This window comes from Hemitrygon akajei, unplaced genomic scaffold (assembly GCF_048418815.1).
Source record: "Hemitrygon akajei unplaced genomic scaffold, sHemAka1.3 Scf000162, whole genome shotgun sequence".
NCBI classification, from domain to species: domain Eukaryota; kingdom Metazoa; phylum Chordata; class Chondrichthyes; order Myliobatiformes; family Dasyatidae; genus Hemitrygon; species Hemitrygon akajei.
Genome location: NW_027332048.1, coordinates 45001 through 66967, shown reverse-complemented (window position 1 = coordinate 66967; position 21967 = coordinate 45001). Strand labels below are relative to the sequence as shown.

The 21967-nt window shown below is 49.8% G+C and overlaps 1 protein-coding gene across 1 annotated transcript in view; it reads right to left on the bottom strand.

The window, feature by feature from the left end:
- Positions 1–21967, bottom strand: part of LOC140724109 (exocyst complex component 3-like protein 2) — a 71571-nt gene that overhangs the window by 7859 nt on the left and 41745 nt on the right. Inside the window, exons 6-11 of the mRNA XM_073038590.1 lie at positions 20124–20224; positions 14446–14556; positions 11828–11963; positions 8615–8737; positions 7511–7666; positions 1929–2050 (exon numbers count right to left, since the gene is read on the bottom strand). Of these exons, the coding sequence (XP_072894691.1) occupies positions 1929–2050; positions 7511–7666; positions 8615–8737; positions 11828–11963; positions 14446–14556; positions 20124–20224 (749 nt within the window). The remainder of the gene's footprint in view (positions 1–1928; positions 2051–7510; positions 7667–8614; positions 8738–11827; positions 11964–14445; positions 14557–20123; positions 20225–21967) is intronic.

Below are 21967 nucleotides of genomic sequence, written 5' to 3'. Positions count from 1 at the left end.
TAGCTCTGTTCAATTGGGCTTCAAATGATTAATAATCTCTCTGTGGTGCACAAATGAGTTTTATTTAATACCCTTTTTGGTTGTTACAGTGATATTTTTCTTTCATATTTTCAACATCACTTTCTTTAAATAGTTAAATTTAAATTTCCCAGCTGCCCTGATGGGATTTGAACTTGTGACTTTGAATCATTGACCCAGCACTAAACAGTCAGACCACTTGCTAGGAATCAGTCCTCGAGTGTTGCTGGCAGTAGTTTCTACCGCTGTGCCTGTGTATTTGGCCGAGATTCATAAGAGGTCAGAGAGGCAGTTGCTTGAGAAGGGAACAGTCACGCTAGAGTTTCATTCTCAGTGAAATATTGTTCAGAGTATCTCCTTTGGCTGCCGAGAGTTTAATCAGTTGTTGTTAGGAAGTAAGAAGGAAGGTTACATGGTCTGTTTTGCTTTGCAGTAGATTAATTTTTATGGCTTGATGACACCCAAAATGGCCAATAGACCAGGAAGTATTCCTGATCCTACTTCCTGTCCTCGAACCATGCCAGGGTTTTACTTCCTCCCTTACTATAAGTAGGACTTAGTCAAACAGGAAATAGACACTTGTCAAAATTCATCAGTGGTGAGTCCTGACTGTCAGGATGCTGAGCAGTCAGGAAGAAAGATCCGGAAAAATAACAGAATTAAAAAGGCAATTGATAGCGCGAGGCAGAACCTTTCCCTCTGCCTCCCTCATAAAATTCTGTTTCAGTGCCAAAAACATCTCTGAAGGAGCAGCAAAGAATATTTTCACATGTGTTCAACATTCCTTGGCGTCAGTCTCTGAATACACTTGGGACTTAACTAAAAGTTCAGGAAGTTCTTGTTATCTTGAAGCATTTCCCATTGTTTGCACATTACACAAGAAAGAGGAAGGGTTTGGGTTCTTTTAAGGAGGTCTGAGAGCTGGGCAGACATGGGGAGGGTGAAAATATTATGCCCTAATCCTATAATGTCTTCTTCCTTCTCTTTGAGGGAAACACGAGATTCTGCAGATGCTGGAAATCCGAAGTGCTGGAGGAACTCTGGAGGTCAGGCAGCATCCATGGAAATGAATTAACAGTTGATGTTTCGGGCCGTGTCCCGAAGAAGGGCCTTTGCCCGAAACGTTGACTGTTTATTCAATTCCCTAGATGCTGCCTGTCCTGCTGGGTTCCTCCAGAGTTTTTATGTGTGTTGACTGGATTTCCAACATCTGCAGAATTTCTTGTGTTTCAAATTCTACTGTGTAACTATTGGTCAAAATATTAGCCCTTTATAAAAAGCCCATTTGATTCACAAGTGATCTTCAGAGAATTGGGATTGGAATTGGTTTACAATTCTCACATGTAATAAGATACAGTGAAAAGCCCGTCTTGTATACTGTTCATGCAGATGAAACCATTACGTGGTGAACTGTGGTGAAACTATAACAATAACAGAACACTGAATGAGGGGCAGCAAGTACAGAGGAAGGGCAGTGCAGGAGGGTAATAAGGTGCAAAATCATAACATGGTGGATTTTGAGGTCAATAGTCCATATTTTCGCACTGGAGATTAGAAGAATGAAAGCAGATATCTTTGAAACCGTACAAAATACTGAAAGGCCTGGATAGAGAGGCCATGGAGAGGATGTTTCCGACAGCCCCGAGAGTCCAGGACCAGAGGGCACAGCCTCTGAATACAATGATGTTCCATTAGAACAGAGAAGAGGAGGATTTCTTTAGCTGGGGGTGGTTCATGTGGAATTCATTGGCCGTGGAGGCTAGGTCATTGGGTGCATTTAAAGCGGAGATTGACAGATTCTCGATTAGTCAAGGTGTCAAAGTTTACAGGGAGAAGGCAGAAGAACGTGGGTGAAGTGCGGGTGAGACGGTGGCGGTGTAGAGCTGGCAGAGAGGAGCAGTCTAACTCACCGTACGTCAGGATAACTGCTCACCAAGACCCCGACTTCCATCTGGATGGAGGAGATTTCCTTCAGTTTGACGATCTCGGCCTGGTGACCGATCGCAGCGTCCAGCCAGGACGAGGTGGAATTCTATGGAGAGGAAGTGAGGCCATTGTCCTTTAGTGCTGAGCCCAGCCTCAGGCCCAGGAATGCGTTACGTACAAGGTTTTGTACCCGCAGTTACGTAGTACAGAACAGGTGTGTGAAGGGCAGCATTGTAGTGCAGCGGTTAGCGTTAACACCTTACAAGTCAACGCTGTGATCAGGATTCAAACCCCGCCACAGTGACTGTGCCTCCCTCTGACCGCGTGGGTTTCTCCGGGTGCTTTGATTCCCTCCCATGTGTACGGGTTGGGGCAGGTAAACTGTGGGCATCTCTGAAAGCAGGGTGACACTCGCGGGCTGCCCCCAGCATATATTTGGACTGTGCTGGTCATTGACGCAAATGACACGTTTCACTGTATGTTTTGATATTTCAAGGTACATGTGACAAATAAAGCTAATATTTCCCTCCTTTAACAGGTCCTTCAGCCCGTTGAATCTGTGATGGGCATTAAGCACCCACTCACATCAATCCCTAAGTATTCTTCCCACACTCTCATCAGCTCCTCCCAGATTCCATTCTCTACATGACCCACACCTCTTTGGGATGTGTGAGGGAAATGGACTTTCTGAAGGAAACTCACAAGGTTACAGGGAGAATGTGCAAACTCCACACCGACAGCACTGTAGGTCAGGATTGGACTTGCGTGAGGCAGAAGCACTACCTGCTGCCCCATTGTGTGAAAAACATAACTTTGTGAAAAATGACAAACCAGGTCCTTCGGATCAACTGCGAAGGCACAACCCATTAGCCACTTTCATATCTTACTGTCTCTTTCATGTTCTCTTCTGCTGACTTAACCTCATTTCCTCTCTCCTCATCCTTCTCAGTGTTACTCTTCTTGAGAGATTCTGAGAAATGGCAATGGAGGTGAAGCAATCCCATCAGCCACTGCTGTGTTGAAAAGCCCCTATCAGGACCATTAGGCTACAGTTAATTATGAAATAGAAGCTCAAGTTATTCTTCTGTATCTCCCTACGTGTTATAACCTATGGTTCGGGTTTGTCAAGTCATGCTGGAGCAGGGAGAAATCTCTCATAAGCTGCAGCAGAAGACAAGCTCTGAAACCTTCCCCAGGTTCACTGGGAATGTGCTCAATGTGTCCCCCAGAAAATACATCCTCACCCCAATCCCACCCCTCTCCCCGCCCCTGCCCAGACGCACCTGAAACTTCTTCCCCACTCATCACTCTAAGACCACAAAACTGTAAGATATAGCACATAGGAGCAGAAATAGGCCATTCGGCCCATCGAGTCTGCTCCACCATTCCATCATGGCTGATTTATTACCTGTCTCAACCCCATTCTCCTGCCTTCTCCTGTAACCTTTGACACCCTGAGTACCTACCAACCTAAAAAGAGAAATTCCTTGGGGTAGTCCTTCTATTCTGAGGCATTGTCCACTGGTCTGATATTCCCCCCCCAACTACATTAAACATCCCCTCCACACCCACTCTGTTCATTCCTTTCAATATCTGATAGGTTTCAATGAAATCCCCCCTCATTCTTCTAAACTCCAGTGATTACAGGCCCAGAGCCATCAAATGCTCCTCCTATGTTAACCCTTTCATTCTGGGATCATTCCAGTGAACCTCCTCTGGACCCTCTCCAATGCTAGCACATCTTTTCTTAGATTAGAGGCCCACTGCACCCAATCCCTTCTCTGTCACTTTACTGTCTCCTACTGTCAAACTACCCACTCTAAAACCCTCGACCTCTCACCGGACCCCAGCCCCACCAATCTAACCCCAGTCTCTCCTCACTTGATGCCGTCTCATGTCACCGAGCCCCAGCCTCACATCACCTGACTTGACCCCAGTGTCTGGTCAGCTGACCCCAGCCTCACATCACCTGACTTGACCCCAGTGTCTGGTCAGCTGACCCCAGCCTCACATCACCTGACTTGACCCCAGTGTCTGGTCAGCTGACCCCAGCCTCACATCACCTGACTTGACCCCAATGTCTGGTCAGCTGACCCCAGCCTCACATCACCTGACTTGACCCCAGTGTCTGGTCAGCTGACCCCAGCCTCACATCACCTGACTTGACCCCAGTGTCTGGTCAGCTGACCCCAGCCTCACATCACAAATGCAGGTGACCTTGGTTTTTGAGAGATACTGAGGTCCTGGTTGAGAGGGAAAAGGAGGAACACAACAGGTATAGGCAGGTTTGAACAAATGAGGTGCTTGTGGAGTATGAGAAACACAAGAGGATACTTAATAAAGAAATCAGGAGGGCTAAAAGAAGGCATGAGGTTGCCTTAGCAGAGAGGGTGAAGGAGAATCCAAAGGGTTTCTGCAGATATGTTAAAAGCAAAAGGATTGCAAGGGACAAAATTGGTCCACCGGAAGCCCAGAACGGTAATCCACGTGTGGAGACAAAACAGATGGGGGAGATCTTAAAGCCATTCGTAGCATCTGTATTTACTCGGGAGACGGACACAGAGTCCACAGAAGTGAGGCAAAGCAGCATCGACTACAGATTACAGAGGAGGAGGTGTTTGCTGTCCTGAAGCAAATCGGAGTGGATAAATCCTCAGGACCTGACAAGGTGTTCCCTCAGACCCCGTGGGAGGCAAGGGCAGAAATTGCCGGGGTCCTAGCAGAGATATCTGATCATCCTGAGCACCGAGAGATGCCAGAGGACTGGAGGACAGCCAGTGTTGTTCCACTGTTTCAAAAAGGCTCTAAGAATAAAGCTGGAAGTTATAGAGCAGAGAGTCTGACATCAGCTGTGAGAGAGTTATCTGAAGGTGTTCGAAGGGACTGGATATGTAATTATTTGGACAGATATGGTCTGATTAATGAGAGTCAGCATGGCTTTGTCTAAAAAAATGTTCTGGAGTTTTTTGAGGAAGTTACCAGGAATGTGGATGAAGGGAAGGCAGTGGATGTTGCCTATATGGACTTTAGCAAGGCCTTCGACAAGGTCCCACACGGGAGGTTAGTCAGGAAGGTTCAGTCGCTCAGCATTCAAGATGAAGAGGTAAATTGGATGAGACATTGGCTTTGAGGGTGTTAGTAGGTGGTTGCCTCTCCGACTGGAGCCCTGTGACCAGTGCAGTGCCACAGGCATCGGTGCTGGGTCCTTTGTTGTTTGTCATCTATACCAATGATCTGTCGTGAACTAGATCAGTAAATCTGTGGATGACACCAAGATTGGGATGTAGTGGACAACGAGGAAGGCGATCCTGGCTTGCAGAGGGATCCGGAGCAGCTGGAAAAATGGGATGAAAAATGGCAACTCCTCCGTCCTGCAGACAAGTGCCAGGTTTTGCACTTCGGTGGGACCAGCCAGGTAGATCCTACCTGGTAAACGGTGGGGCACCGAGGAGTGCGGTAGAACAAAGGGATCTGGGAATACAGGTCCACAATTCATTGAAAGTCGTGTCACAGGTAGATTGGGTCGTAAAGAAAGCTTCTGGCACATTGGCCTTCATATTGAGTGCAGGAGATGGGATGTTATGTTGAAGTTGTACAGACATCGGTGAGGCCTAACTTGTTGTATTGTGAGCAGTTTCGGTCAACAAGGTTGAAAAAGTGCAGAGAAAAGTGACAAGGATCTTGCCAGGTCTGGAGAACCTGAGTTATCAGAAAAGATTGAATAGGTTAGCCCTGTATTCCTTAGAACAGAGAAAACTGAGAGAGGTATGCAAAATGATGAGGGGTAAAGACAGGGTAGATGCACGCAGACTTTTCCCACCTAGGTTGGGTGGGGCTACAACCAGAGGTCACGGCTTAAGGGTGAAAGGTGAAAAGTTCAAGAGGAACATGAGGAGAAATTGCTTCACTCGGAGGGTCATGAGAGAGTGGAATGAGGTGCATACAAGCTCAATTTCAATGTTTAGGAGAAGTGTGGATAGGTGCATTGATAGTAGGTATATGGAGGGCCATGCTCGCCTGGCACGCATCTCGCTCGAGGTGCAGGTCGATGGGAGCGGGCAGCTTATCTGGTTTCAGTATGGACTAGATGGGCCAGAGGGTCTGTTTCTGTGCTGTACTTCTCGAAGGCCCCAGACTCACATCATCTGACCCCAGACTCGCATCACCTGACCCCAGCCTCTCGTCACCTGACCCCAGCCCCTCGTCACCTGGCCCCAGCCTCTCGTCACCTGACCCCAGCCCCTCGTCACCTGGCCCCAGCCCCTCGTCACCTGACCCCAGTCTCACGTCACCTGGCCCCAGCCTCTCGTCACCTGACCCCAACCCCTCGTCACCTGACCCCAACCCCTCGTCACCTGGCCCCAGTCTCACGTCACCTGGCCCCAGCCTCTCGTCACCTGGCCCCAGCCCCTCGTCACCTGACTCCAGCCCCTCGTCACCTGGCCCCAGCCCCTCGTCACCTGGCCCCAGCCTCTCGTCACCTGGCCCCAATCCCTCGTCACCTGGCCCCAGCCTCTCGTCACCTGGCCCCAGCCCCTCGTCACCTGGCCCCAACCCCTCGTCACCTGACTCCAGCCTCTCGTCACCTGGCCCCAACCCCTCGTCACCTGACCCCAGCCTCTCGTCACCTGACCCCAGCCCCTCGTCACCTGGCCCCAGCCCCTCGTCACCTGACCCCAGCCCCTTGTCACCTGACCCCAGCCTCTCGTCACCTGACCCCAGCCTCTCGTCACTTGGCCCCAGCCTCTCGTCACCTGGCCCCAACCCCTCGTCACCTGACCCCAGCCTCTCGTCACCTGACCCCAGCCCCTCGTCACCTGACTCCAGTCTCTCGTCACCTGGCCCCAGCCCCTCGTCACCTGACCCCAACCTCTCGTCACCTGGCCCCAGCCCCTCGTCACCTGACCCCAGCCCCTCGTCACCTAATCCCAGCCTCTCGTCACCTGACCCCAGCCCCTCGTCACCTGGCCCCAGCCCCTCGTCACCTGGCCCCAGCCTCTCGTCACCTGACCCCAACCCCTCGTCACCTGATCCCAGCCCCTCGTCACCTGACCCCAGCCTCTCGTCACCTGGCCCCAGCCCCTCGTCACCTGGCCCCAACCCCTCGTCACCTGACCCCAGCCTCTCGTCACCTGACTCCAGCCTCTCGTCACCTGGCCCCAGCCTCTCGTCACCTGACCCCAGCCCCTCGTCACCTGATCCCAGCCTCTCGTCACCTGACCCCAGCCTCTCGTCACCTGACCCCAGTCTCACGTCACCTGACCCCAGCCTCTCGTCACCTGACCCCAGCCCCTCGTCACCTGATCCCAGCCTCTTGTCACCTGACCCCAGCCTCTCGTCACCTGGCCCCAGCCTCTCATCACCTGACCCCAGCCTCTTGTCACCTGACCCCAGTCTCACGTCACCTGACTCCAGCTTCTCGTCACCTGACCCCAGTCTCACGTCATCTGATCCTAACTTCTCATCACCTGACATCAGCCTCATGTCACCATCCTTGACCTTGTTACGTGACCCCGCTGACCTCTGAACCCTGCCACTTGGCCCCTCTCCCCTCGGGAGCACTCACCAGATTGAGGAAGAGCTGCTGCAGCTGCTCGGACTCCTCGCTGATCCGCAGCGCTAGCTTGGCACGCATCTCGCTCGAGTTGCAGGTCACCCGCCTCTGCACCAGCGCCCTCAGGTACTCAGTCACCACCCGCAGGTGAACGTTATTGACCAGGGTCTGCAGAAACACGAGGACAGACAGCAGTAACTGCACCGGGGGTTCTCTAGTTCACAGCAAGAGTGGGATATCAGACTGGCACTCTGCTCTACCTGTTTACTCTGTGGCGTTGTACAGAGAGAGACTGAAAACCAGGGCCGTACACTAAGGCGGTACAGAGTAAAACCACGCAAGCGAGACTACCCGCCGTAACGATGCACGCAGAGAAATGAAAACAGAAACAAGAGCTTTGGCAGATGCTGAAAATCTGAATCAATTCACACATAAAACGCTGGAGGGACTCGGCATTGCGGAGGGGAATAAACAGTTGACGATTCCACCCCTCAGGCTAGAGGGGCGTCCATTTAAAACAGAGATGCGGAGAAATTCCTTCAGACAGAAGGTGGTGAATTTGTGGGATTTATTACCACAGGCAGCTGTGGAGGCCGGGTCGTTGGGTGTATTCAAGGCAGAGATTGATCGGTTCTTGACTGGTCATGGCATCAAGGTTACGGGGAGAAGGCTGGAGAATGGGGTTGAGGAGGGGAAAAAGGATCAGCCATGATTGAATAGTGGGGCAGACTCGATGGGCCAAATGGCCTAATTCTGCTCCTTTGTCTTATGGAAACGATGAAGGGTATCGGCTTGAAACGCTGACTGTTTATTCCCCACCATAGATGCTGTCTGACCCATTGAGTCCCTCCAGCAATTTGTACAGGACGCAGACAGTGAGACAGCATGCAGTGTATAGTGGAGCTCTGCACACGTTGAGTGTGTAAGTGGTGAGCATACACATAGTGAATGTACATAACGTGTGCACAGGGCCAGGGTACGTGGTGAGGTGTACGCGGTGACGGTGTACGCTGTGAGCCTGAACACCAGCAAAGGTGATCAGGACAAGTGCCCCCCCCACCCCGATCTGACACACTTAGCAGCCCGCAGACCCGTGTTCCGTTGTGGTGACCATACCTGGTACGGCGGAGTTTTCATCTTGTGGAAATGCTGGAAGTGCTCTCGGATGGCGGTAATGATACTTTCAAAGCTTTCCGCATTTTGGAGCCATTTCTTTCTCAACAGCTTTGCAAAATGTGGCTAGAAATGGGAAACAGAGAGACAAGGTTTGTGGAGTTTGTAGAGAGACAAGTAAACTGTGGATCAGCAGGCGGACAATGGTTAGTTCCAGATGTTGGCCAAGCTGTTGCTCAGCCCACATCTGCAGTGCAGCTGCAAACAGCTGGCTACTGAACAGAGAGTGCCTCATTAAACCCGTGGCCTAAGGGAAGCAATGCCTTCACCTTCTGCCAAGGGAGAGCCTTCAGAATCCAAGAGATTCTTAAGATGCGGGAAATCCAAGCAACGCACACAAAATGTTGGAAACCCGAGCAACACACACAAAATACTGGAAACCCGAGCAACACACACAAAATACTGGAAACCCGAGCAACACGCACAAAATGTTGGAAATCCAAGCAACGCACACAAAATGTTGGAAACCCGAGCAACGCACACAAAATGTTGGAAATCCAAGCAACGCACACAAAATGTTGGAAATCCAAGCAACACACACAAAATACTGGAAACCCGAGCAACACACACAAAATACTGGAAACCCGAGCAACACGCACAAAATGTTGGAAATCCAAGCAACGCACACAAAATGTTGGAAACCCGAGCAACACGCACAAAATGTTGGAAATCCAAGCAACGCACACAAAATGTTGGAAACCCGAGCAACACGCACAAAATGTTGGAAATCCAAGCAACGCACACAAAATGTTGGAAACCCGAGCAATGCACACAAAATACTGGAAACCCGAGCAACACACACAAAATACTGGAGAACTCAGCAGGTTAGGCAGGATCTATAGAGGAGAGTACACAGTGAATATTTTGGACTGGGACAGCTCATCAGGACTTTGCACCATGCAGGTGCAGTACAGTAAAGCTCCAGTGATCCGCTTCACAAACATCCACATACCCTGATGGTCCCCCAATTCAATCACCAAGTAATATTTGCAGTGCTCTCTTCTGGCTGACTGGCTTCCTGCATCTTTAAGGAGCGGTGTCTCAGAGAGGCAGCGTCCATTATTAAGGACCTCCAGCACCCAGGGCATGCTCTTTTCTCACTGTTACCATCAGGAGGGAGGTACAGGAGCCTGAAGACACACACTCAATGATTCAGGAACAGCTTCTTCCCCTCTGCCATCTGATTCCTAAATGGACAATGAACCCGTGAACACTACCTCATTTTTTTAATATACAGTATTTCTGTTTTTGCATGATTTTTAATCTATTCAATGTACATAAATTGTAATCGATTTACTTATTTATTATTATTATTATATTTATTTTTTTCTCTCTCTGCTAGATTATGTACTGCATTGAATTGCTGCTGCTAAGTTAAACAATTTTCACGTGCCGGAGTTAATAAACCTGATTCTGATGATACTCACCAGGGCCCCCTGTGCCACACTCCCAGCCCCTGTTCTCACATTCCCTTTGGAGTCAGTGAAGCCCCAGTTCCTGGGTTCCATTCCCTCTTCCCGACTACCTGCTTCCTGCAGTGACTCACAATGGCACAGCAGGAACTCAGGGCATCAGTGGAAGGAAACGGTCAGTAAATATTTTGGGTTGAGACCCTTCATCAGGGCTGGAAGGGTAGAGAGGAGGTGGCCAGTATGGAGGACGAGCGAAGGGGGAGCAAGAGCTGGCAGGTGATGGGTGGGGAGGGTGTGATAGGCAGATGGAGCAGGGGAAAGAGGGAATGAGGTCGGAAGATAGGAAGGGACTGGTGGAGGTGACTGAGGGCTATGGATGATGGAATCTGACTGGGGAGGAAGCTGGGCAGATGGAGGGGGTGGGAGAGGGGAAAGAGGGTGATGAGGGCCAGTGGATCAGGAGGGGAGAGAAAGGAGAAGGGGGGAAAGGTACGGGGGGGGGGGGGGGGAGCTGTTACTGGAAGTCTGAAAATTCAATGTCCAGCCTGCGCCCACAGAATATGAGATGTTGTCCCCCTGTGCTCCTTAAACTCAACATGGTCCTTTTAAATTTATAGACAATAGGTGCAGAAGTAGACCATTCAGCCCTTCAAGCCTGCACCGCCATTCTGAGATCATGGCTGAACATCTACTATCAATACCCGGTTCCTGCCTTGTCCCCATATCCCTTGATTCCCCTATCCATAAGATACCTATCTAGCTCCTTCTTGAAAGCATCCAGAGAATTGGCCTCCACTGCCTTCCGAGGCAGTGCATTTCACACCCCCACAACTCTCTGGGAGAAGAAGTTTTTCCTTAACTCTGTCCTAATTTACTGGCTTCACTGTGGAATTTATTATAATACTGTGTAACATCTTATAAAACGTTTTGGGTATTAATCATAGAGCCGAGTATCTGACAGACTAACACCAAAGACCCAAGCCAGTCAAATATCGGAGTTCTCTGACAATTAGCTGTCACAGAGTACGGCTTTCTGCCCGATCTAGTCGGTGCTGACCTCGTTCCAGGTACTTACACTTGGACCATATCCCTCCATACCTGTCCCATCCATGTACCCGTCCAGGCTTCTCTGAAATGTTACAATTGAACCCACATACAACACAGTACAGGCCCAAACAAAAACCAAGTCCTGACGAAGGGTCTCGGCCCGAAACGTTGACAGCATCAGCGGATGCTGCCCGACCTGCTGAGTTCATCCAGCGTGTTTGTACGTCTTGGTTTGACCACAGCATCTGCAGCGTACTGTGTGTTTACAGTACAGGCCCCTTGGACCACGATGTTGTGCCAACCCTTTAACCGACTCTAAGATCAATCTAACAATTCCTTCCACCTATAACCTGTCTGAGAGTCTCTTACATGTCCCTAATGTATCTGCCCTACCTCCACTCCTGGCAGCACATTCTGTGCAAAAAAAACCTCTCTGACATCTCCCTAAACTTTTTAAAGGTTATAACCCTTCATTCCGACTCTAGGAAAGAACTCTCTGGCTGTTCACTTGATCTCTGCCTCTTATCGTCTTGTACATCCACCATTTGTGCCGGCAGCTCATTCCACAATCTCGCCACCCTCTGAGTGGAGAAGTTTCCCCTCACCTTTCACCCGAAAGCTCTATCTTAATGTGTATCCTCTTCAGCTATTTTCCCGAAACCTTACTGTGGCGGAAGGAAGAATAAAGTTCAGACACCTTCAGTTCACTGAAGAGTTTCTCCATTAAGAGCTTGATGCCTCCTCTCTCAACCTTGTCCAGCGCCTCCACGATTTTCTTCTTCCACTCTTCGCCCTCTGGGGAGAATTTTTGGATCAGCCGTTCGACATAGTCTCTGCAAAACAAAGGCAGCATCAGCAGGCTGGCGCAGAGGGCCAGCGTAGAACGCTGGTCCGTATTGGCGCTTGTAGGTTGGATCTGTGTCTGTGTTTCTGCCTGCACGTCGCAAGGAAAATGGGCCTATGTGTGCTGGAAAGAGCAGAGTAGAGAAAGTACCAGTCCTGGATATTGTACAGAGCAACCCTGCCCTGGATATACTGACGCTTGAGTATAGAGGAGTGTCAGTCCTGTGTTTTCTGTAGAGATGTCAGTCCTGTGTTTTCTGTAGAGCTATCAGGCCTGTGTTTTCTGTAGAGATATCAGGCCTGTGTTTTCTGTAAAGTGTGTCAGTCCTGTGTTTTCTGTAGAGCGTGTCAGTCCTGTGTTTTCTGTAGAGAATATCAGTCCTGTGTTTTCTGTAGAGATGTCAGTCCTGTGTTTTCTGTAGAGCTATCAGGCCTGTGTTTTCTGTAGAGATATCAGTCCTGTGTTTTCTGTAGAGAATATCAGTCCTGTGTTTTCTGTAAAGATGTCAGTCCTGTGTTTTCTGTAGAGCGTGTCAGTCCTGTGTTTTCTGTAGAGAATATCAGTCCTGTGTTTTCTGTAGAGATGTCAGTCCTGTGTTTTCTGTAGAGCTATCAGGCCTGTGTTTTCTGTAGAGATATCAGTCCTGTGTTTTCTGTAGAGAATATCAGTCCTGTGTTTTCTGTAAAGATGTCAGTCCTGTGTTTTCTGTAGAGCTATCAGGCCTGTGTTTTCTGTAGAGATATCAGGCCTGTGTTTTCTGTAAAGTGTGTCAGTCCTGTGTTTTTTGTAGAGATGTCAGGCCTGAGTTTTCTGTAGAGATGTCAGGCCTGTGTTTTCTGTAGAGCTATCAGGCCTGTGTTTTCTGTAGAGATGTCAGTCCTGTGTTTTCTGTAAAGTGTGTCAGTCCTGTGTTTTCTGTAGAGATGTCAGGCCTGTGTTTTCTGTAGAGATGTCAGGCCTGTGTTTTCTGTAGAGAATATCAGTCCCATGGTTTCTGTAAAGAGTGTGAGTCCTGTACTTTCTGTAGAGGGTGTCAGTCCTGTATTTTCTGTAGAGATATCAGTCCTGTGTTTTCTGTAGAGAATATCAGTCCTGTGTTTTCTGTAGAGGGTGTCAGTCCTGTGTTTTCTGTAGAGATGTCAGTCCTGTGTTTTCTGTAGAGATGTCAGTCCTGTGTTTTCTGTAGAGAATATCAGTCCTGTGTTTTCTGTAGAGTGTGTCAGTCCTGTGTTTTCTGTAGAGATGTCAGTCCTGTGTTTTCTGTAGAGCTATCAGGCCTGTGTTTTCTGTAGAGATATCAGGCCTGTGTTTTCTGTAAAGTGTGTCAGTCCTGTGTTTTCTGTAGAGCGTATCAGTCCTGTGTTTTCTGTAGAGAATATCAGTCCTGTGTTTTCTGTAGAGATGTCAGTCCTGTATTTTCTGTAGAGCTATCAGGCCTGTGTTTTCTGTAGAGATATCAGTCCTGTGTTTTCTGTAGAGAATATCAGTCCTGTGTTTTCTGTAGAGCTATCAGGCCTGTGTTTTCTGTAAAGTGTGTCAGTCCTGTGTTTTTTGTAGAGATGTCGGGCCTGTGTTTTCTGTAGAGATGTCCGGCCTGTGTTTTCTGTAGAGCTATCAGTCCTGTGTTTTCTGTAGAGAATATCAGTCCTGTGTTTTCTGTAAAGTGTGTCAGTCCTGTGTTTTTTGTAGAGATGTCAGGCCTGTGTTTTCTGTAGAGATGTCAGGCCTGTGTTTTTTTGTAGAGATGTCAGTCCTGTGTTTTCTGTAGAGATGTCAGGCCTGTGTTTTCTGTAGAGAATATCAGTCCCATGGTTTCTGTAAAGAGTGTGAGTCCTGTACTTTCTGTAGAGGGTGTCAGTCCTGTATTTTCTGTAGAGATATCAGTCCTGTGTTTTCTGTAGAGATGTCAGTCCTGTGTTTTCTGTAGAGATGTCAGGCCTGTGTTTTCTGTAGAGAATATCAGTCCTGTGTTTTCTGTAGAGTGTGTCAGTCCTGTGTTTTCTGTAGAGAATATCAGTCCTGTGTTTTCTGTAGAGTGTGTCAGTCCTGTGTTTTCTGTAGAGATGTCAGACCTTTGTTTTCTGTAGAGGGTGTCAGTCCTGTGTTTTCTGTAGAGATGTCAGTCCTGTGTTTTCTGTAGAGATGTCAGTCCTGTGTTTTCTGTAGAGATGTCAGTCCTGTGTTTTCTGTAAAGTGTGTCAGTCCTGTGTTTTCTGTAGAGTGTGTCAGTCCTGTGTTTTCTGTAGAGATGTCAGACCTTTGTTTTCTGTAGAGGGTGTCAGTCCTGTGTTTTCTGTAGAGATGTCAGTCCTGTGTTTTCTGTAGAGATGTCAGTCCTGTGTTTTCTGTAGAGAATATCAGTCCTGTGTTTTCTATAAAGTTATCAGCCCTGTGTTTGGTTGAGTGTGCAGCCAGGGAGATCCTGTGGTGGGCGTGCAGTCAGTTGTTCGTGGGTAGTGACGTGCAGTTACCTGAAGGCAGGGCAGCAGTTGACCACAGCGATTGTCTGCGGGACCACACATTCCATACCAGCCGTGTTTACAGCAAAGTGACCATAAAGCTCCTGGACATTCACTTGGAAACTGTGGGACCGGGAGTTAGAGGAAGAGAGAAAAAGAACGAGAGAGACAGAGGGAGGGGAGGTGGAGTAGGAGGAGAGTGAGAGCAGGGGAGACACAGGCAGAGAGAGGTATGCAGACAGAAGCAGAGACTCAGAGATGGACAGAGACAGAGAAAGGGAGTGTGGCAGAGTGAGAGAGAGAGAAACAGAGATAGAGACAGACAGAGACAGAGAGAAACAGACAAAGAGAGAGAAACAGAGATAGAGATAGGCAGACCAAGGGCAGAAAAGAGTGACCAAGGGGGCAGAGAAAGAGTGGGAATGAAAGAAAAAGAGAAGGAGTGAGAGGGTGAGGGGAGGGGATGGCAGAGGGGAGGGAGTGGGAGAGGGAGATAGAAAGATAGGGAGAGAGGGAGGGAAAGAGAGAGACAGAGAGAGGGGGCAGAGAGAGAGAAAGAAGGACAAAGACAGAGAGGGAGACACAGATGGAGGCAGAAACAGAGAGGGAAAGACAGAGGGACAGAGACAGACACAAAAAGGAGAGAGAGAGACAGAGAGAGAGAGAGAGAGAGAGAGAGAGAGAGAGAGAGAGAGAGAGAGAGAGAGAGAGGGAGAGGGAGAGAGAGAGAGAGAGAGAGAAGGACAGAGAATGAGACAGGGACAGAGAGAGAGAAGCAGTATGAGAGACGGAGAGATTGAATAGTGTGGGTGAGAGAAGGACGGGGGGGGGGGGAGAGAGAGAATAATTAGCTATTAGCCCAGGATCTGTGTATTTTGAGCATACATACTGTACAACCTGATGATTTGAGATTTCTATACCCAGCCAATAAGCAGAGGGATGAGTCAGTGATCTTAGTGAATATGGAACAGACAATGACCATTCAGCCCACATTCCCTGTGCTGGACACGATGCCAGTTTAAACTGACTGGATCGCATTCCTCTATTCCATGCCAGTTCCGCTGCCTGTCTAAATGCCTGTTGAATCCCACTGTATCAGCTGCAGTTTTCACTGCTTCCCAGCAGCCCACTCCAGGTTCCTGCCACTCTCTGTGTGAAAAAGGACCTGCCTTGGACGGAGGAGAAAGGGAGTTTCAGAAATTCAATAGCCCCTGCAAAGAGAAACGGGCCCCTCCATTGGCCGGGGCCGATGGGAAATCCTTGCCTATGTGACCCACAAGCCACGCAGTACGGTATGGAGAGCGAGCAGTTTCCCACGCCGTCTCCACAGGAACGGCCGGACCAATAGAGCTTTTGGCACAAGTGATGTCACAGGAGCTGCCAGTCGGCCTTATGGACTCCAGCTCTGGATTACCCCCAGGGTTTACCCCGAAGCCCTCCCCGCGAGTGGGTATAGCCGCAAGGTAGAGGAGGTTTACATCAGAGCTTTCTTTCTCGTAGATGAGCTGCCGACCACGGCTGACGAGTCCCATCTGCCCAAAGCGACTGGTTTTAAGGCCTTTGCCCCCTTTCCTGTCAGTACAAATGGTTCCACTGGGCACGCAGGAAGGCCAAGAGCCGAACGTGCTGTAGGAGGCTATTGGAGTGGCAAGTCGCTGGGAGACAGGAGTTCATAACCCCGGCTCTGTGGCACTCGCTGCCAGGTGATGGTGTGACCAGTCACATTGAAGAGGCATTTCGACAAGCACAGACAGACAAGGCGTGGAAGGATACAGACCCAATGAGGGCAAATAGGATTAGCGTAGGTGAACAAAAAGGATAGCACAAACTCAGTGGGCTGAAGGGCCGGTAGCTGGGATGTCCATTTCTATAAATCTATAAAGGAGATCATTCAGCTTATTCCAATCCCCTATTAGAACCTATTCTCCCACTAGACCATCAACTTTTCAGTGTTCTCCTGTTGCTGCCGCTATACCAGGGAAATTTAGAAATGTCTTACGAAAAGTCTTTGGGATGTAGCAGGAAATCTGGAGCACCCAGGAAAATCTCAGATGGTCACAGGGAGAACATGCAAACTCAGGGGCTAATCTTGTATCAAAGTTACAGGGAAAGGTGGCACCCTTAAGGCTCCTGGTGCAGGATGCTATGCAAGGTGATAGGGTGGTTAAGAAGGTGCACAGTGGACTCAGTTCAAGAGCCACTTTTCAATAGTTGTAACGTGGACATTATTGTTCTCTGAGAAACATGGCAACTAAGGATCCCAAAGGCTGGTGTGACACCAGGAGAGAAATTCGCAGCCTTTTCCGGGGCGGAAACGGTTAATACGAGATTAAATTCAAGAGTCACGAGGTAATGTTGCAGCTCTTTAAAACTCTGGTCAGAGCACATTGTGTTCAATTCTGCTCAACTCATTATAGGAAGGATGTGAAGCTTTAGAGAGGATGCAGAAGAGATGCTGCCTGGACTGAAGAATATGTCTTGTAATGGCTGAGCTGGAGCGAAGGAGGATCGGTGGCGATTTGATCGAGGTGCACAGTGTGAGCGAAGCATAGACAAGAGTGGACAGCCAGAGGCTCTCTCCCGGGGCAGAAATCGCCACAACGAGTGGGCAAAAGTCTTAAGGTGATTGGAAGAAAGTTATGGGGGGATGTCAGAGGTAGAATTTTTACACAGAGGTTGGTGGGTGTGTGCAGCGCAGTGCCAGGGGTGGTGGCAGAGGCTGATACATTAGGGATAGTTAGCAGACTTAGATAGTCACATGGGTGAAAGAAGAATAGAGGGCCATGTGGGAGGTAAGACTGACCGTAGAGTAGGTTAAAATATCGACACAATATTGTGGGCTGAAGGGCCTGTACTGTGCTGTAATGTTCTATTACACAAGTGGATTGTGTAGGCTGAGGTGGCTGTAATCAGACACAACTATTGTGTTAATCTCATGAGTCAGGAAGTGAATTGAACTAGTGCTGAGTGTAGGAGATACCTTTGCATCTGATTGCATTTCTGAAGCTTCCTCTCACAACCACAGGATGTCCCAAAGTGTCCTGCAGCCAATGAGCGACATCTCCCCCAGCCCAACACCTGTCTGAGTCAGTCCTGCAGCCAATGAGCGACATCTCCCCCAGCCCAACACCTGTCTGAGTCAGTCCTGCAGCCAATGAGCGACATCTCCCCCAGCCCAACACCTGTCTGAGTCAGTCCTGCAGCCAATGAGCGACATCTCCCCCAGCCCAACACCTGTCTGAGTCAGTCCTGCAGCCAATGAGCGACATCTCCCCCAGCCCAACACCTGTCTGAGTCAGTCCTACAGCCAATGAGCGACATCTCCCCCAGCCCAACACCTGTCTGAGTCAGTCCTGCAGCCAATGAGAGACATCTCCCCCAGCCCAACACCTGTCTGAGTCAGTCCTGCAGCCAATGAGCGACATCTCCCCCAGCCCAACACCTGTCTGAGTCAGTCCTACAGCCAATGAGAGACATCTCCCCCAGCCCAACACCTGTCTGAGTCAGTCCTGCAGCCAATGAGCGACATCTCCCCCAGCCCAACACCTGTCTGAGTCAGTCCTACAGCCAATGAGAGACATCTCCCCCAGCCCAACACCTGTCTGAGTCAGTCCTGCAGCCAATGAGCAACATCTCCCCCAGCCCAACACCTGTCTGAGTCAGTCCTGCAGCCAATGAGCGACATCTGCCCCAGCCCAACACCTGTCTAAGTCAGTCCTGCAGCCAATGAGAGACATCTCCCCCAGCCCAACACCTGTCTGAGTCAGTCCTGCAGCCAATGAGCAACATCTCCCCCAGCCCAACACCTGTCTGAGTCAGTCCTGCAGCCAATGAGCGACATCTGCCCCAGCCCAACACCTGTCTAAGTCAGTCCTGCAGCCAATGAGAGACATCTCCCCCAGCCCAACACCTGTCTGAGTCAGTCCTGCAGCCAATGAGCGACATCTCCCCCAGCCCAACACCTGTCTGAGTCAGTCCTGCAGCCAATGAGCGACATCTGCCCCAGCCCAACACCTGTCTGAGTCAGTCCTGCAGCCAATGAGCGATGTCTCCCCCAGCCCAACACCTGTCTGAGTCAGTCCTGCAGCCAATGAGCGATGTCTCCCCCAGCCCAACACCTGTCTGAGTCAGTCCTGCAGCCAATGAGCGAGGTCTCCCCCAGCCCAACACCTGTCTGAGTCAGTCCTGCAGCCAATGAGCGACATCTGCCCCAGCCCAACACCTGTCTGAGTCAGTCCTGCAGCCAATGAGAGACATCTCCCCCAGCCCAACACCTGTCTGAGTCAGTCCTGCAGCCAATGAGCGACGTCTCCCCCAGCCCAACACCTGTCTGAGTCAGTCCTGCAGCCAATGAGCGACATCTCCCCCAGCCCAACACCTGTCTGAGTCAGTCCTACAGCCAATGAGCGACATCTCCCCCAGCCCAACACCTGTCTGAGTCAGTCCTGCAGCCAATGAGCGACATCTCCCCCAGCCCAACACCTGTCTGAGTCAGTCCTGCAGCCAATGAGCGACATCTCCCCCAGCCCAACACCTGTCTGAGTCAGTCCTACAGCCAATGAGAGACATCTCCCCCAGCCCAACACCTGTCTGAGTCAGTCCTGCAGCCAATGAGCGACATCTCCCCCAGCCCAACACCTGTCTGAGTCAGTCCTGCAGCCAATGAGCGACATCTCCCCCAGCCCAACACCTGTCTGAGTCAGTCCTGCAGCCAATGAGAGACATCTCCCCCAGCCCAACACCTGTCTGAGTCAGTCCTACAGCCAATGAGCGACATCTCCCCCAGCCCAACACCTGTCTGAGTCAGTCCTGCAGCCAATGAGAGACATCTCCCCCAGCCCAACACCTGTCTGAGTCAGTCCTGCAGCCAATGAGAGACATCTCCCCCAGCCCAACACCTGTCTGAGTCAGTCCTACAGCCAATGAGCGACATCTCCCCCAGCCCAACACCTGTCTGAGTCAGTCCTGCAGCCAATGAGCGACATCTCCCCCAGCCCAACACCTGTCTGAGTCAGTCCTGCAGCCAATGAGCGACATCTCCCCCAGCCCAACACCTGTCTGAGTCAGTCCTGCAGCCAATGAGCGACATCTCCCCCAGCCCAACACCTGTCTGAGTCAGTCCTACAGCCAATGAGAGACATCTCCCCCAGCCCAACACCTGTCTGAGTCAGTCCTGCAGCCAATGAGCGACATCTCCCCCAGCCCAACACCTGTCTGAGTCAGTCCTGCAGCCAATGAGCGACATCTCCCCCAGCCCAACACCTGTCTGAGTCAGTCCTGCAGCCAATGAGAGACATCTCCCCCAGCCCAACACCTGTCTGAGTCAGTCCTACAGCCAATGAGCGACATCTCCCCCAGCCCAACACCTGTCTGAGTCAGTCCTGCAGCCAATGAGCGACATCTCCCCCAGCCCAACACCTGTCTGAGTCAGTCCTGCAGCCAATGAGAGACATCTCCCCCAGCCCAACACCTGTCTGAGTCAGTCCTACAGCCAATGAGCGACATCTCCCCCAGCCCAACACCTGTCTGAGTCAGTCCTGCAGCCAATGAGCGACATCTCCCCCAGCCCAACACCTGTCTGAGTCAGTCCTGCAGCCAATGAGCGACATCTCCCCCAGCCCAACACCTGTCTGAGTCAGTCCTGCAGCCAATGAGCGACATCTGCCCCAGCCCAATGTCTGAGTCGGTACCTCTGCAGGAAGTTAGCCAGGATGTGGAGGCTGCTCTGAGCGATCCGAGCCCCCAGTTCCTCTGTGATCGCAGACGACTTCTCAATATGCTCCTTAAGTATCTGAGGAGAAGATGGAAGCGATTAACTGGAAGGTTTTCCACAAAGGGGCACATGGACAGAGACAGCCTGCCCAGGAAAGATGCTCCTCAAAGAAGACTCTCCCCTCGGAATGGAGTCACCTAAGGATGGAGTGTCTCCATCAGGGACCCTGGATAAGGACAGAGCTTCCACTGATATTTTCTTTCAACCAGCGTGGACAACGTCACTCACCTCAACACTGAACTGACTCCTGTGAACTCACGTTCAAGGACTCTACAACTCACATGCACCTTTTTTATTAACTTATTTACCTATCTACCTACTTGAGTGTGTATGTGCCTGTTTACTTGTTTTTTATTTGCACAAGCATGTTCTTTTGCACATTGACTATCTGTCAATCTTTGTCTGTGTTTAATTCTTCAATGATTTTACGTTTCTTTGTATCTACTGCGAATGCCCGCAAGAAAACAGTGACATGTGGGGTGTGTCAGGAATGGACAGGAGGAGGAGTATAGGAAACTGATACAGGACTTTGTGATATGGTGCAACTCAAACTACCTGCGTCTCAATATCACCAAGACCAAGGAGATGGTGGTGGACTTTAGGAGATCTAGGCCTCATATGGAGCCAGTGATCATTAATGGAGAATGTGTGGAGCAGGTTAAGACCTACAAGTATCTGGGAGTACAGTTAGACGAGAAGCTAGACTGGACTGCCAACACAGATGCCTTGTGCAGGAAGGCACAGAGTCGACTGTACTTCCTTAGAAGGTTGGCGTCATTCAATGTCTGTAGTGAGATGCTGAAGATGTTCTGTAGGTCAGTTGTGGAGAGCGCCCTCTTCTTTGTGGTGGCGTGTTGGGGAGGAAGCATTAAGAAGAGGGACGCCTCACGTCTTAATAAGCTGGTAAGGAAGGCGGGCTCTGTCATGGGCAAAGTACTGGAGAGTTTAACATCGGTAGCTGAGCGAAGGGCGCTGAGTAGGCTACGGTCAATTATGGAAAACTCTGAACATCCTCTACATAGCACCATCCAGAGACAGAGAAGCAGTTTCAGCGACAGGTTACTATCGATGCAATGCTCCTCAGACAGGATGAAGAGGTCAATACTCCCCAATGCCATTAGGCTTTACAATTCTACCGCCAGGACTTAAGAACTTTTTAAAAGCTATTATTAATGCTTTTTGAGATGGTGATTTAGATGCATATCATATTTTTTTACTGTTAAGTATTGTATGTAATTAGTTATGCTACAACAAGTGTATGGGACATTGGAAAAAAGTTGAATTTCCCCATGGGGATGAATAAAGTATCTATCTATCTATCTATCTATCTATCTATCTATCTATCTATCTATCTATGTACTTACGTTGATATTAAATTCACTGTGTACTTTGCAGATCAAGAACCCATTTAAAGAGGGGATCCCACTATCAAGTACCAAAGCCAAAATCACTTTATTATCTAATTATATATATGTCCCCATAACAGCCCTGATGTTCATTGTCTCGCAGGCATTCACAGTAGAATAAAGAAATACTCTAGAGCAGGGGTGTCAAACTCATTTTAGGTCACGGGCCGGATTGAGCAAAATGCAGCTTCATGCGGGCCGGATCAGTCGGACGCGTGCGAACGCAGCTTTCGTTGCCTCCGTTTTTTCAGCCTGCTCTCATGTGTCTCAGTCTCTGCTATAACTACAAAGTGTTTCACTTTACAAATTCCGTTTCTTATGAAGAAGACTGCCGAATAAACACTAAAAACCCTGA